Source organism: Lonchura striata, chromosome 1A (assembly GCF_050655825.1).
Source record: "Lonchura striata isolate lonStrDom1 chromosome 1A, ASM5065582v1, whole genome shotgun sequence".
Classification (NCBI taxonomy): Eukaryota; Metazoa; Chordata; class Aves; order Passeriformes; family Estrildidae; genus Lonchura; species Lonchura striata.
This window is the reverse complement of record NC_140741.1, coordinates 60,875,203-60,888,208: the sequence shown is the minus strand read 5'-3', so window position 1 is coordinate 60,888,208 and position 13,006 is coordinate 60,875,203. Positions and strand designations below refer to the sequence as shown.

Below are 13,006 nucleotides of genomic sequence, written 5' to 3'. Positions count from 1 at the left end.
GTCGACAAGGCATTTCACCTTGTTCTGCAGCTCACACTAAGAGCAGCCTGAGAGTCCCAGTGCAGAGACAAAGCTCTGCATTGCACCAGGTGATTGGAAAGCCCCACTCACAGTGTGCACTTGCGGCGGCGGTCGATGGTGCACTGTGAGCTGAGGAGCTCCAGAGCCCAGAGTCAGCCCGTTGTTCACCACGTAGGTTGTCTGCGGCATTCGCACGGTCACACCTGCAAGGAGCACAAGGAACACTGTGAGTATTCAATACTTAGAGGCAGCTAAACAGAACACCGGAAGACCAGCTCCTTGGTTCAGCTGCATGAAGCCAAATTTCAGACAGACTCCTCAAGCTGACTGATGAAGCACTGTGTAACAAAATTACCTCCCATCCCCTGAAACTGTAAAAGCGAGAAAGAGCAAGCGGCTTGTATTCGCAGAAGGGACAGAACATTGTTTTAGCACTTTGTAGCATGAAAGAAATAGGTGAGGAGAAGAAATGTGGGAGATACAGGGAGCTTAAGTATGAAAAGAACAATTACATCATTTTGGGATTCAGAAAGGAAAAGAGAAATGTTGCTGCAGCACAATGTTACCCACTCAGAAGGATGTGCTGTGGATGGCACTGAAAACAAAAAAGCTACGTTACTGCCCAAGAAGCTTGTCCTCTCTCCCAGAACAGACTCATGATGGACACTACTCACAGGCATCACCATTTCAGTCATTCCCACAGCAAACTGACCTGCCTGGCAGGAATAAACTAGACAGTTTTATAGCCTTGCAAATAATATCCAAAACTCTTGCACGCTACCAAGTTTTTATTCATTTCATACCACATCTAATTCTCTTAAGTAACACTTTATCTATTCACTGTTGGAACATTTATGTTCTGTGAACTCAAAGCTTTTGCTCATTGTTATGGATTGCCTGGGTTATCCCTCCATTTCTGGCCAGAAATACAAGATCTGAGGCAATCTCTATGATACCCTAGTTTTACACTTGTGTTAAGACTAAGTATTGTAATACCCCAAAAGACAAGCTCACAGAGCAACACATTACCAGGAAACCACAGCTATTGTAGAGCAATTTCTTCTCTTGATAAACACACATCAAGCTACAATCCATAGGGGATGAGTGTCAGAAGTATGTAATCTGCGAGTCTGAGGCAGGGAGCTCAGAGTGCTAGATTTTAATGCTTTAATTATAAAGTGCTAAACACAGGGTAGGTGCTTTATATATTTTCCTTATTATAATCTCTCTAAGAAGCTGATGAAACTCTGCAAACTCCTGTGAGAGAAACAGTCACCTGAGCTGGCTGTTTCTCCTCTATGAGAACCTGGTAAAATATTCTGGTTTAGTATGAGTGTAATTCTGTCTCAGGAAATTACACCCACTGAAGATGGTCAGAAATGCCTTAATAAGATACAAACAAAGCATCACTTCTAGGTAGGGATACTACTCACTTGAGGCTGAAATACAAAACTGCAATTTGCAAAACACTTTTGATGGGTTCTCAGTCAGTTTTTCAAAGACAAAGTGCAACGATCTTAGTCAAGAAGCATCTGCTACTGGCACTAAAGGCTGTTGCAATGATAATATAAATCAATATACATCAGTAGCAGCGTCACTACCAGGACATCACTAAAGTAGGTGCATTTTCATAAAACAGAGGAATTTATGTTAAACATAAAGGTGTTAAAATAACCATAGTGTAGAAATTGTGGGGAGCAAAAAAAACAGTTAACATCCACCACTTTGTAACAAAATATCATTTATGTTCTTTATTTTTGACATATATTATTAATTTTAGAAAATTAGTTTACTGCTAGGAGTAGGTATCAGTTATGCATTTGCAAAGTCAAGGGGAACTTGCCAACATCTCAAGGAAACTCAAGCATGTTATCAATTTCTGATACATCCGGTGAGAAATTTCATCTCTTGAGGCCTTGAGAAAGGAAAGAAATTTGCTGAGCACAGGACATCAGAGATTGTTAAGGAATTCCATTAGGATGCCTGATAGAAATCTAACTTTTAGACAGGAAATCAAACATGATTTTCTACATGTTTTAAACTTCCACCACAATAAAAAAATGGTCTTTATCTTTCTCAGAACAGTGGCGCTTGTTATGTTACCTTCCACTGCCTTGTAAAGTATGGGGCATGTCAACCACAGATGCTTAATTGGCAGAGCTAGTGCCTGGGATTACTTAAATACAATTTTTCCTCACTCACATAGCTGCAAGTAGAATTTCTTAGTAGCCTAAGAATTTTCTCAATTCTATAAACTCGGAAAAAAACCCTGAACTGTCTAACTAGAGCCAGTATTGCAAAAAGACCAAACAACACACTCAAATCAAAAACCTAAATGCCACATCTATCGGGTAGAATATACCAAGCTGTGTCCTGGTAAGAATGGAAGGAATCATCCCTTACCTCCAGTCTGTGGGGTGACTGGCCTTAAGCCTGGGCTGGTCATGACAGCTCCTCTTACAGGATTCTGAGGTGGTGGTGCAGGAATAGTGGTATAGACCACCTGATGGTTAGCAGGGGTTCTTGGGATAGGAAGCTTGGGGTTAGCTGGAGCCACAGGCCGAGTTACATTCACTGTTGTCGAAGCTGAAAAAAAAAGACACACCCTAAACCTGAATTCCATTACTCAAAGCCATATGCCTATTCCAGAGTACACATCTCCTCTGGAAAACTGACTCATCTGAGCCATGTAAAATAAAAACTGTTTGTCTGCTTTGCGTACTGCAAGAAAAGTGAAAACAGCCTAAACAGTATTTTCACCTGAAATATTCAAGTCAATATATATACAGCTTCCTAACAGAAAAGATAAATATAATATCTCCCCAACTCCCTGCAAAGGTCTTGTGTGTAAAAACAGAAGAATATAAAATCCATCAAAGAGTCTGCAGAACACAGCAGTCATATGACAATTGCAATGCCAACTGATCTTCAGCAATCATATACAGATAAAGAATAGAAGAAAGAAAAAAAAAGAGGACCTACGTTTCTTTAGAAAAGGGAAAACATAATCACATTACAAAGTAATATTTAACTAGGGCTAGAACTTCAATGTCAGCCTTGCCATTCCCTCTACCAAAAGAATTCACTTCCAAGGGACAGACGTATGAGTGATGCTGATAATGTTTTTTCCCCCATTACTTAAAGAAGGTACAGGTTTCTTCTCCTTCACTTTTACCAACAGTAGTATATTTAATAATTTCCATGACTCTCCTTAGCAGGATTTCTTCCTCTCCATGCAATTAAATTGATCCTGACTTCTTTCCAAATCAATAGTACTCTTTCCCCTTTATCAGTTTAAAAGAAAAAATGTTATGGGAAACTGACTAGAATAAAAGATTATTAAGTGACTCAAACATTTTGAATATTTGCTTTAAAAGATTAGCAAAATGCAGAGCACCCAGCAGTCTAATTCAAGAAAAAAAAAACCAGCTATTGCACTCACACAGTGATGTCGTATTACCTGAGGGTAATACATGGATGGTGGTCTGGGAAGGGCCACTTGTTGGCACACCTGGCTGCTGCACAGGGCTTGGCTGCAAAGGTGGCAAAGGCTGCAGGGGTCGAGTCAAGGGCTGGGTGGGTATGCTCAGTCCTGTCACAGGTGCCTGGCTCTGGTTCTGCTTCTGCTTCTTGCCATCTGCTTTAAAACGAACAAAAGATATAGACAATAGCAAACAAATTTTCATTTCTGAATCACAGATCCAAGCATCACAGAATTTTACAATCCTTTCCTCCCTCTCCCATTTACAAACTGGTGAGGATATTAGAACCATGACATTTCTCTGAACTTTTTTGCTTATGCAAACATATCTACAGAAAACTTATTTAATTCTCCTCACTTTCATCACTGCAATTTCCCCTGCCCAGACACTCTCCACAATGTTTTAGTCTATTATCATGAAGTCTGCATGTTTCAGAGCAATTGGGAAGCCTGAATTCCAGGGAACACTGTGCCAAAGTCTTTAGAAGTTATTAAAAAAATAAATCTTAAAACCTTTAAAGGCCTGAGCACTGCAGTACTCAAATTTTCTTCCCTAAGTAAGTCTTGTCCACCTTTGATGTTTACATATTTTTATTTGCCGACTCTTTCCTTTCAATCTGTCAGTCAGTCCTCTTGCTGCTATTTTGAATTTTCACAGTATTTACTTTAAAAGAGGGAAATAGTTCTATTATTTATAGAAACCTCTAAAAAGAAAATTTGTTTTATCACATTGGCACCCTCCTCAACATGACTTAATGACTTGCGATACTGACAAATATTGCCTGTATCAGTAGTTTACAAAGCAATACTCTTTCCTGCTTTAGTTTATTTGTAACTACATAAAATATTCATTAGAGTGCAAGTCTGTATCTAATCAAGACTTTACACAAATTGAATAAAGAAAAATTGAGAAGCTTTCATCTGGACATTAAAGCAGTAATGAACAGAGGAAGCACTCCTGAAGAACTAAAAAACACAAGATAAATGAATAGATTTTAAAGACTGACACCATAATTAAACTGTACATACATCAGCCACTAATTTAGTAAAAAAGCATAAAATATAAAGATACAAATATGTAAATACTCATTTTACTCTTGAGAAAACGTACCAATATAGTGAGGACTGCATTTAAAATTTTCAATTAAGTATACCAACTGGATTTCGGAGCATTAAGAACAGGGTTAATGCCAGCATAGCTCAAAGTGTTGGGGTTTTTAGCAGTTTGAGACTATTTTGATGGTCTCACTGAGCTGTGTTTAACACTAGCTGCTAACAGCTTGAAGTAGCAGTACCCTTCACAAACTGCTGTATGATTCTGAGACACAGTTACAGAATCACAGAATCATTAAGGTTGGAAGAGAGCTTAAAGATCATCTAGTCCAACTATCAACTCAGCACCAGCATAATCACCCCCAGACCATATCCCAAATTCGAGACCTCAAGAATAAAACACATTATGAATTGCAGCCCAGGCTGTCTTTCTGTAAACTCAACAGCCAAGCTACTTCACTGAAGCCACTGGATGAACATATGCTGTGTTTTGTTTGGTTTGTTTTCCCCCAAAGTCCATAAAAAGAGCAGTGAAGGGATGCTTATTTTGAAAACAAAAGGTGAGTTCCTTCCTGCTCTTTGATCAACTAATAGGCCTTGTGATTTTTATTGTCCACGATTATGAGAGATTTCCCAGTGTTCAACAAACGACTGCAAATTTGGAGATTCTTACAGAGATGTATACATCTGTTTACTTCAAATATTTAGAGACTGATGCACATCTCAACTATCACTGAATAATTTCAATGATGTCAGTGCATTCTTAGTCATGACTTAGAAGATGCACTTACAATCCAACAAGCAAAAACCTTTACATCCTACTTCTGTAAATGTGGTTCACGGAAATATGACAGTCTGAACAAATGTGAGAGCTTTCCCAGTTTTGCTTTTGTTTTTAATTTCACACAGAGCAAGGTCATTTACCCTTAACAAATCAAGAAGAGCTTTGCTGACATTCCAGTGACTGGAAACTAGGTCAGCATTGCACCACCCACAGGAAATGATGACAGACAACTAACTAGACTTCATTAAATGAATGGAAACAAGCCACAAAAGCTATTTAAGTAAAAAAAAAAGCAAGGAAGACTGGGTACATAGTAAGCACAGGAGTAAGTTTAGGAGTCATTATGGAACAGTTTCCAATACTAAATGAACACAGCATCATATTCACAACAAATGTGGACCCAGAAGAGACAGGAAAGTGTGATTTATGGAAATATGCATAAAATGGAAATTGTTACTACTGGAAAGTAAGCAAAACTCCTACTCTAATACACAAAACAGAAGAGGGACTCATTTCCATGCCAGAAGCAGTCTATCACACTGCAGTTATAGCACAAAGGAGTTTCAACAGTGTTCTACTTCAGAACTGGTATAGGTGATTACAGAACACTAAACATGCCACAGGCATGTTCAAGAGTAAGAAAAAATTATACAGAGAACTACAGATTTGTTAAGCAGATAAAACATCTTCTAAAATAAAAAAACTGATTATGTATTTAATGATCTTTCATAAAAAATAATTTAAAAGCAGAACATATATTTTTTAATTTAAGAGTACATTTACATATCTTTCTTTGACTACAGACCCGCTTTAGACTAAATCTATTGTTTCAATATTCATACAAAATAATTTGATGATCCTTTTATAAAAAGGCCAGCAAAGTCCAAAGTGCAAGTATTTCAAGATACTTGCAGACAGAAAAGTATCTAGATTACTCAACATGGTTTCTCAAAAATTATATACCCTTTTCATTCATAATTTTTGCACAGATCAGAAGGTGTTATTACATATTAGCAGGTATTAAGATCCATTTAAATACCTGCTACAAGTAGGAGAATTAGGTTTACTTTTTATGTGGGTGACAATGCTTTAAAGAACATAAACAGGAGTGTTCCCAACAACATTGTGTAAGTGTTGATCTTCAACTTGAATTAGTATTGAGCTAATATTCCTGCAGGAAACATCATAATGATGAAAGTATTTTCTATCCTGAGGTTGTGTAAATCTAGGAGAAAATAAAACCTGCTCCACATTTGCTGTAAACGAAGTACAGCGGAAAAAATATTTGGCCGAAGGTATATAGATGTTTATGATCATGCAAAAGCTGTTACAAGTGTACTCTTCCTCCGTTTAACCTTGAAGTTTTTATCAGAACACATTCCTGAGAAACTTGCTCCAAAATCCTAGTGCTGTGTTTCCGCTGCATGGTGAAACTCAAGCTTTTATTACGGTTTCCTATGTTTCTACAGTGTATAGAAAAAAAGCACTGACTTCTCACACAATTCTAAACATGAACTAATCTGCATTGGTTTCTGCTTTGCAGGGAAGAGACACATGGGAGCTAACCCAGCACAAAAGTATTGCAGTAACCTTCCTCCTAACGGAAGGACAGTATTCTGAGACCTGACAACTAAGAGGAAAGAATCTCAGAATATGCCACAGCATAATTTTTTAAGATACTGGCTCAAGCCCCAACAAAGAAACTAAGGAAGAATTAAGCTGCAATACAGCTATGAATCTGTAGTACCTCTACCTACTGAAGCATTCTTACAATTGTACATGCAACTGTGGTATTGATCTTTTATGGCATTTGTGAGGTGAGCATCTACACAATGCAATTAGGAAGAAAAAAGGTCTTTGGAAAATGTTATTTTCAGAAAATTTTAAGATAGAAATATATTAGTTGAAATAGATTACAATACTGTGACATGCTACTTTAAAATATACCACAAATCCATTTTAATCTATTTGCTGGGTGTCTTTTACAAAATATTAAATAGGACTGGGGAGGTTAACCTTGCCTGACAGGCTTGCACAGTCCCAAGGCAACCACCTTTTTATCTCTTTGAGAACTAACCCTCAGAAGAGATTGACAGTGATAAAAACTTGACTGCCTCAGCTATTCTGCCACTCAGGTTGTCAAGTCAAAATCTTGGCTGAAAAGGACCTCTCGTTGTCCAGTTTCTTGTTGAAGCTGGACTGTCAATAGCAACATATTCAAATGATCTGTGGTTTTGCCCTACTAAATCTCAAAAACATTCAAGATGACAGTTTCTACCATCCCTCTGTGCAGCACTATGCTGACTTCTTTCCTCCTCAAGCTGAACTTGAACTTCTTGTAGTTCATGGCCACAGCCCCTTAATGTATCAGTTGGGACTGCTGAAGATGGTTGTGCTCTGTCATTTTTGTAACTATCCTCCAAGGAGCTGTAGTCTGCCCTTACAATGTCTCTTGCTTAGCTCTTTGCCAAACATACCCTGGTCTGATCTTGTCTGGCCTTCACCATCCTGATCCCATCAGTGGGGGCCTCTCCAGTGCTACCACAATTCTTCTGAGCTTGAAGAAAAGGGAGCCAAAACTAGACAACCTATTTCAGCTGTGGTTCCACCAGTGCCAGTTTGGGGGAATGCTTAAATTGAAATGAGAACACACTGTTGGCTCATACTCAATTCACTACGTACCACATATCCTCTACTGATAAGAAAAGCAGACAGTCAGCTATCTGAATTGCATCATGCTTCCCTAACACTAGTATACCTCACACCTCCCTTTTCAGTGATAACATCACATGGAATTGTTCAAGGCCAGGCTGGATGGGGCTTTGAGCAACACGGTCTAGTGGGAAGTGTCCCTGCCCATGGCAGGGGAATTGGAATGAGATCACCTTAAAGATCCTTTCCAACCCAAACCATTCTATAACTCTATGATTTCTTTCTCACTGAAAGAAATGCTGCCACATGCCAAAATTATTTTCTACATTTGTGTAAGAAAAATGCAAAGCAAGTCAAACTATTAAGAATGTTTGTGTAGAACTTGAATGCACAAGCAAGAGAAATAACTATCAAGGCTGTCCAGATGAAATAAACTTCCTGGTGGCTGGACTTCAGAATGCAGCACAGGGACAGGCATTTAGAGACCAGACAGAATGAAAATTTTACCTCAAATAGTAGGAATATGATTTTTTTTTTTCCCAATGGGAATGACAGCACAATACATGGTCTTAAGTAGAGACTCATTACTTCTGTGAAGTACTATCATTCTTCACTAATCCAATGCTAACTATAATTAGACTGGCCTACATTTACACAAGATTTATATAAAAAGAAATGTGCTCTTTTAAATGATGAAGTGCATCCAGACTGCCAAAGTACGTAAGAGCAGGACTATATTTACTCTGCTCTTGGCATATAGTCCTAAAGCAAACAACAGTTTGCATTTGGTCTTTAAACTCTTGCACACAAAGTATTAGCTAAACAAAAGATTAGAAGCTGTAATACTCTAATGCCTAAATATCAACTGTAGTATTAAAAAGCCTTTAATTATAATCAGTAAACAGAAAAAGTAAATACATCTGTAAGAGCTTTTGAAAAGATCATCAAGAACACAAGCATCTCAGATTACTCCCCAAGGCTGAGTTACTTAAGCACAGATAGCACTAATGCTATATAGTATTGCTACAGAGTAGTAAAAATATTTAGGATTGTAAGCAAAATTCCTTTTCTTTAACACCTAACGTAATTTTTTAAACAAGAGTCCTATCTAACTGAAACACCAAAACAAAAATACACTAAGCAGAAACAGAAGCTTTTTCCTTCCTGCCATTCACAGATTGAAATAACACTTGTAGCTCAATTATCCCTGCAGCTAGAAAAATATTTTTCACCTACCTTGAGAGCAGCTGTCATCCTCTTCATCAAGTGTAAGATCAATGACACCTCCTGATTCACCTCCTGTGAACTTCCCGCTCTGAAAGACAAAACTCCTTTGTTTTGCAAAAGCAAATCCAGGGAACACAGGTGGAAAAGGGACACATCTAACATTCAGGAGAGGTCTCAGAATTGATACTTATTAGAAAGGAACTGATGAAATGAGCAAGAGAAGGTAATATCAGACGAATATCCCATGGTCTCCAAAAATGGGCAGTAACCAAATGACCGTATTGCAGTAAGAAGTGTTAAAAGTATTTTCAGCTTTGTAAGTAAGGAGTAAAAATCCCTGATGAGTAAGTAGCATATTGCTGTTTTATAGGTAAATGCATAACAATTTGCTGTTATAAATTATATTTCAACTATGACTCCTAACATTTTCATCTGGTTGTAATCTGTCCTTTCCTCTGCAGCGATCTAACCTTCTGACAGAGCAGTCATCAGGACCAATGCATGACTTATCTTGAGACAGATTTGCCTCTGTACTTATAAAGACACTGACTTCACATTAAGAAAAAGGGAAAGCTACGCTGGAACTTGTATGCTTACAAAACACATCAAAAGCCATCAGTAAACTCCAATTGTATTCAGTAATTTCATTACTGTATTCTCATCCATAATGACAAATTTTAGGATTTATTATTCTACATACAAACCTACTTTTAATCTTCCCTTTAGAGAGCATAAAGAGATCTTTTAAGCTATTGCCCAGGTTATATGTTTTAACAAAAAACCCTAGAAGACCAGCAAACCAGATTTATCTTCTAGATCAACTGCTGTCCCTTGGCTGGTCAGACTGCAGAGATCACTAATGTTTTCCCTTAGGTGATGAGAAAAGTATGGGGGAAGTCTGATATATTTCTGTGATTTTAAAGACACTTTATAGGAAACAATCATGATTATATGAGTTTCTACTTCCTTAATCTTGCTACAAAAAGTAGTTGAGGTTTCTTTTTTTTGTTGTTCTTTTGTGGAAGAGATTATTACTTATTGTTGGACTGAACTGCTACAGATTTACAGATTAGAGTCAGCAAGTTTCCTTAGGACAAAGAGTTACAAAGGCACCATAACTATCAAAAACATCTGAGCAGTTAACATGGGAGAAAAGTGTAAGTTTCCAGACCCACATAGTTTGTACAAATGCTGACATGATATACCCTAGGAATATTAGAGATTTTTTCTGTGCAGTCAGATGGTGACAGATGCACAAAGCCTAAGCACTGAGAATATCTGCTCTATGACCTTTCATTTGGGAAAAACGAAGCCTTTAAGGAAGTCCTAAAAGCAATCCTAACACAGGCAAGACTCTGAGGAGAGGCAAAAAGATGTGTTGTATGAGTACTAAATGCAAGTAGAAGCTGCTTCAATTATCAGACACTGAATTTGGAGTGCCTGACATGACAGTTCTCTTTATTATCCATTATTACAACCTGATTTCTTTTTTACTTAAGTTCTGATGCTACCATGTTTTTTACTTAAGTTCTGATGAAATTCTGCTAATAAAATACAACACCAAATTTAAGTACGAAATATCTAACTACTTATGTTCACAGGTGATAGAAGGGACTCTATAGGGACTCATCTTTCCAATACATAGAGAAATGTATTTCAGAATTATTAACCACAGAATTCTTCTGTTAAGTGGTTGCTATTTAAAATACTTTCTAGCTTTAGGTTTCTTAGTACAATGAGCTGATTTAACCACTTGAATCTTAAGAAAATGGCACATTAAAATAATCAATGATAAATTCATTAGCATAAAGTCAAGAGGAACTTCATTCCAACTGGATGATCTTCCCAGCCAACAATGTGTATTTTGAACCATAGCTCTCTCTGCGAGGAGAAAGCAAACTGATAAATGGAGAGGGAGATTTAAAAGGAACCAGAGAAAGAAGAAAACCAAATATCAAGCTATTAATTTCTTCCCACTAAAAAATACATTAGTCTGAAGTAATTTCCTTTTAATATTTCTTCTGCAAGGAAATAAAAATCCTTAGTAAAATACTCTGTATGACAGTTAACTGTTTTGAAGTCCTACTTGACTGTGCCAATTAAGAAAGTTGTTTGAATTTCCAAGTCAGCAAGCATCACAGCATGCATTTCTTTATTTTGATGTGTCTGGAAGGCCAAAATTCTGAGTTGGTTAAACAGGCTTATTAAATCAACTTAGCCAACATCTGGGATAAGGTCATAAAGTTGCTCTCTCAGATCATGAAGATGCTTCATTTCACCATGGGGAAGTAGTGTGGACCAGTCCTCTAACACCCACTTGCCAGTTCTTCCTGGATTTCCTTTTCATTCTCAAATGAAATCTCAAATTTGAGATATCTACAAATATCTGAAAACTGTGTGTGCCAGCACAATGATATAGAAATGGATACTCCTCTTCCTTCTTATGAGAGTAGGTGGATGCTGCAAATAGTCAAAATCCTGACCTTTATGACAGGCATAATGAGCAGTCTGTTTTGTTTGGGGAAACCCTGCCTACACCGTGCTCCTCTAGGTAGAAAACACAATATTCAACCTTTTTGGTTTTTCAAGTTACCTTAAGATTCTCCAGTACCCCTAAATTTCATTTGAAGGAAATGCATGGTTGGTGAAGTAGGGGAATCTAGCTGGGGAGGCTGGGGACTTCATAGTGTGCTGTGTATTGATAACATCTCTCAGGGGTAGCTGGAATGTGTCTCTGAGAACCACAGGGAGTGTTCCACAGAGCTCTGCTCAAAGGCTGCCCTGCAGATCTGCAGCTTCTAGGGTGGGCTGCAGGAAGAGCCTAACTGCTTCTGGATAGCTCCTGTTGGCTGCCCAGGGTCATTTAATAAAAAACCTTGAATAGTGTAACTGGCCAAGAGAAGGACTTTCTTCTGGAGAATTGCAAGTTACCTCCCACCATAACAGCAATTGTGAAATTCACGACAGAAACAGTTAAAACACCACAGAACATTTAGGCCAATGGCAAACTACTGTAAAAAACTGGGAAAGAAACCTCTAAAACTCAAATGGAACAGCTCAACAATATGCACATGTATTAGACTAAATTAAAAACCAAAAGTGACAACTTGGTATTTTGAAGAAAGTTCTAAATATGCACTTCTCTATTCACATATGATGTACACGATTTAAAAAGTTTTGGTATTATATAACGCCACAGCTCAGCTCACCACAAAGAGATTAACAAGGTTATTGATTGTAATGCCACCTGCTTTTCATAAAGGAACATTTCAGTGCGTAAAAGTGAAAAAAATTAAAGGGAAAAACCGCAACAATGAAAAAATACATTGCAAAGTGAAAAAATTATTTCAGGGTAGTAAAGACCAAAATTCTGAAGATTACATGTGGCACACTGACACAGTGCAGACAATTTTATTAATAGTTTCTACTATAACAAATTAGAAAAAATCTGGAGGTTGTAAGCCAGATAATTAATGAACCATCACACCACCACAATAAAACATGACGCACCAAGGCGTTATATAATAGCAAAATAAATCTTAAATTATGGGGAGTGATGCTAAAAATATGTCTTGGGAATGGAATACATGTAGAGAGAGTGGCAATACCGTGTTTGTATGCATAGTAAGGTCAATATTTCATTTTGAGTAATCTATACGCAAAATTACAACCTTCAAGCACAGTTTATGCAGTTGTGAAAATTATTTTTTTATAGATTTTGGAGATTATTTCAGCCAGACTGTTTCAGTGTCAGATTTATGACTCCTCAACCGTTATTTTTTCCAAAG

The 13,006-nt window shown here is 37.5% G+C and overlaps 1 protein-coding gene across 20 annotated transcripts in view; it reads right to left on the bottom strand.

Moving 5' to 3' along the window:
* The window catches only part of ATF7IP (activating transcription factor 7 interacting protein), a 78,405-nt gene that overhangs the window by 6,591 nt on the left and 58,808 nt on the right, over positions 1-13,006 (bottom strand). For 7 of the 20 annotated variants that reach the window (XM_085569863.1, XM_085569866.1, XM_085569868.1 and 4 more), the window contains 4 exons: positions 9,228-9,306; positions 3,464-3,661; positions 2,425-2,607; positions 112-224 (listed from right to left, as the gene is read on the bottom strand). In XM_085569863.1, the coding sequence (XP_085425989.1) occupies positions 112-224; positions 2,425-2,607; positions 3,464-3,661; positions 9,228-9,306 (573 nt within the window). The remainder of the gene's footprint in view (positions 1-111; positions 225-2,424; positions 2,608-3,463; positions 3,662-9,227; positions 9,307-13,006) is intronic. The other 13 variants (XM_085569865.1, XM_085569873.1, XM_085569875.1 and 10 more) reach the window with 3 other exon arrangements.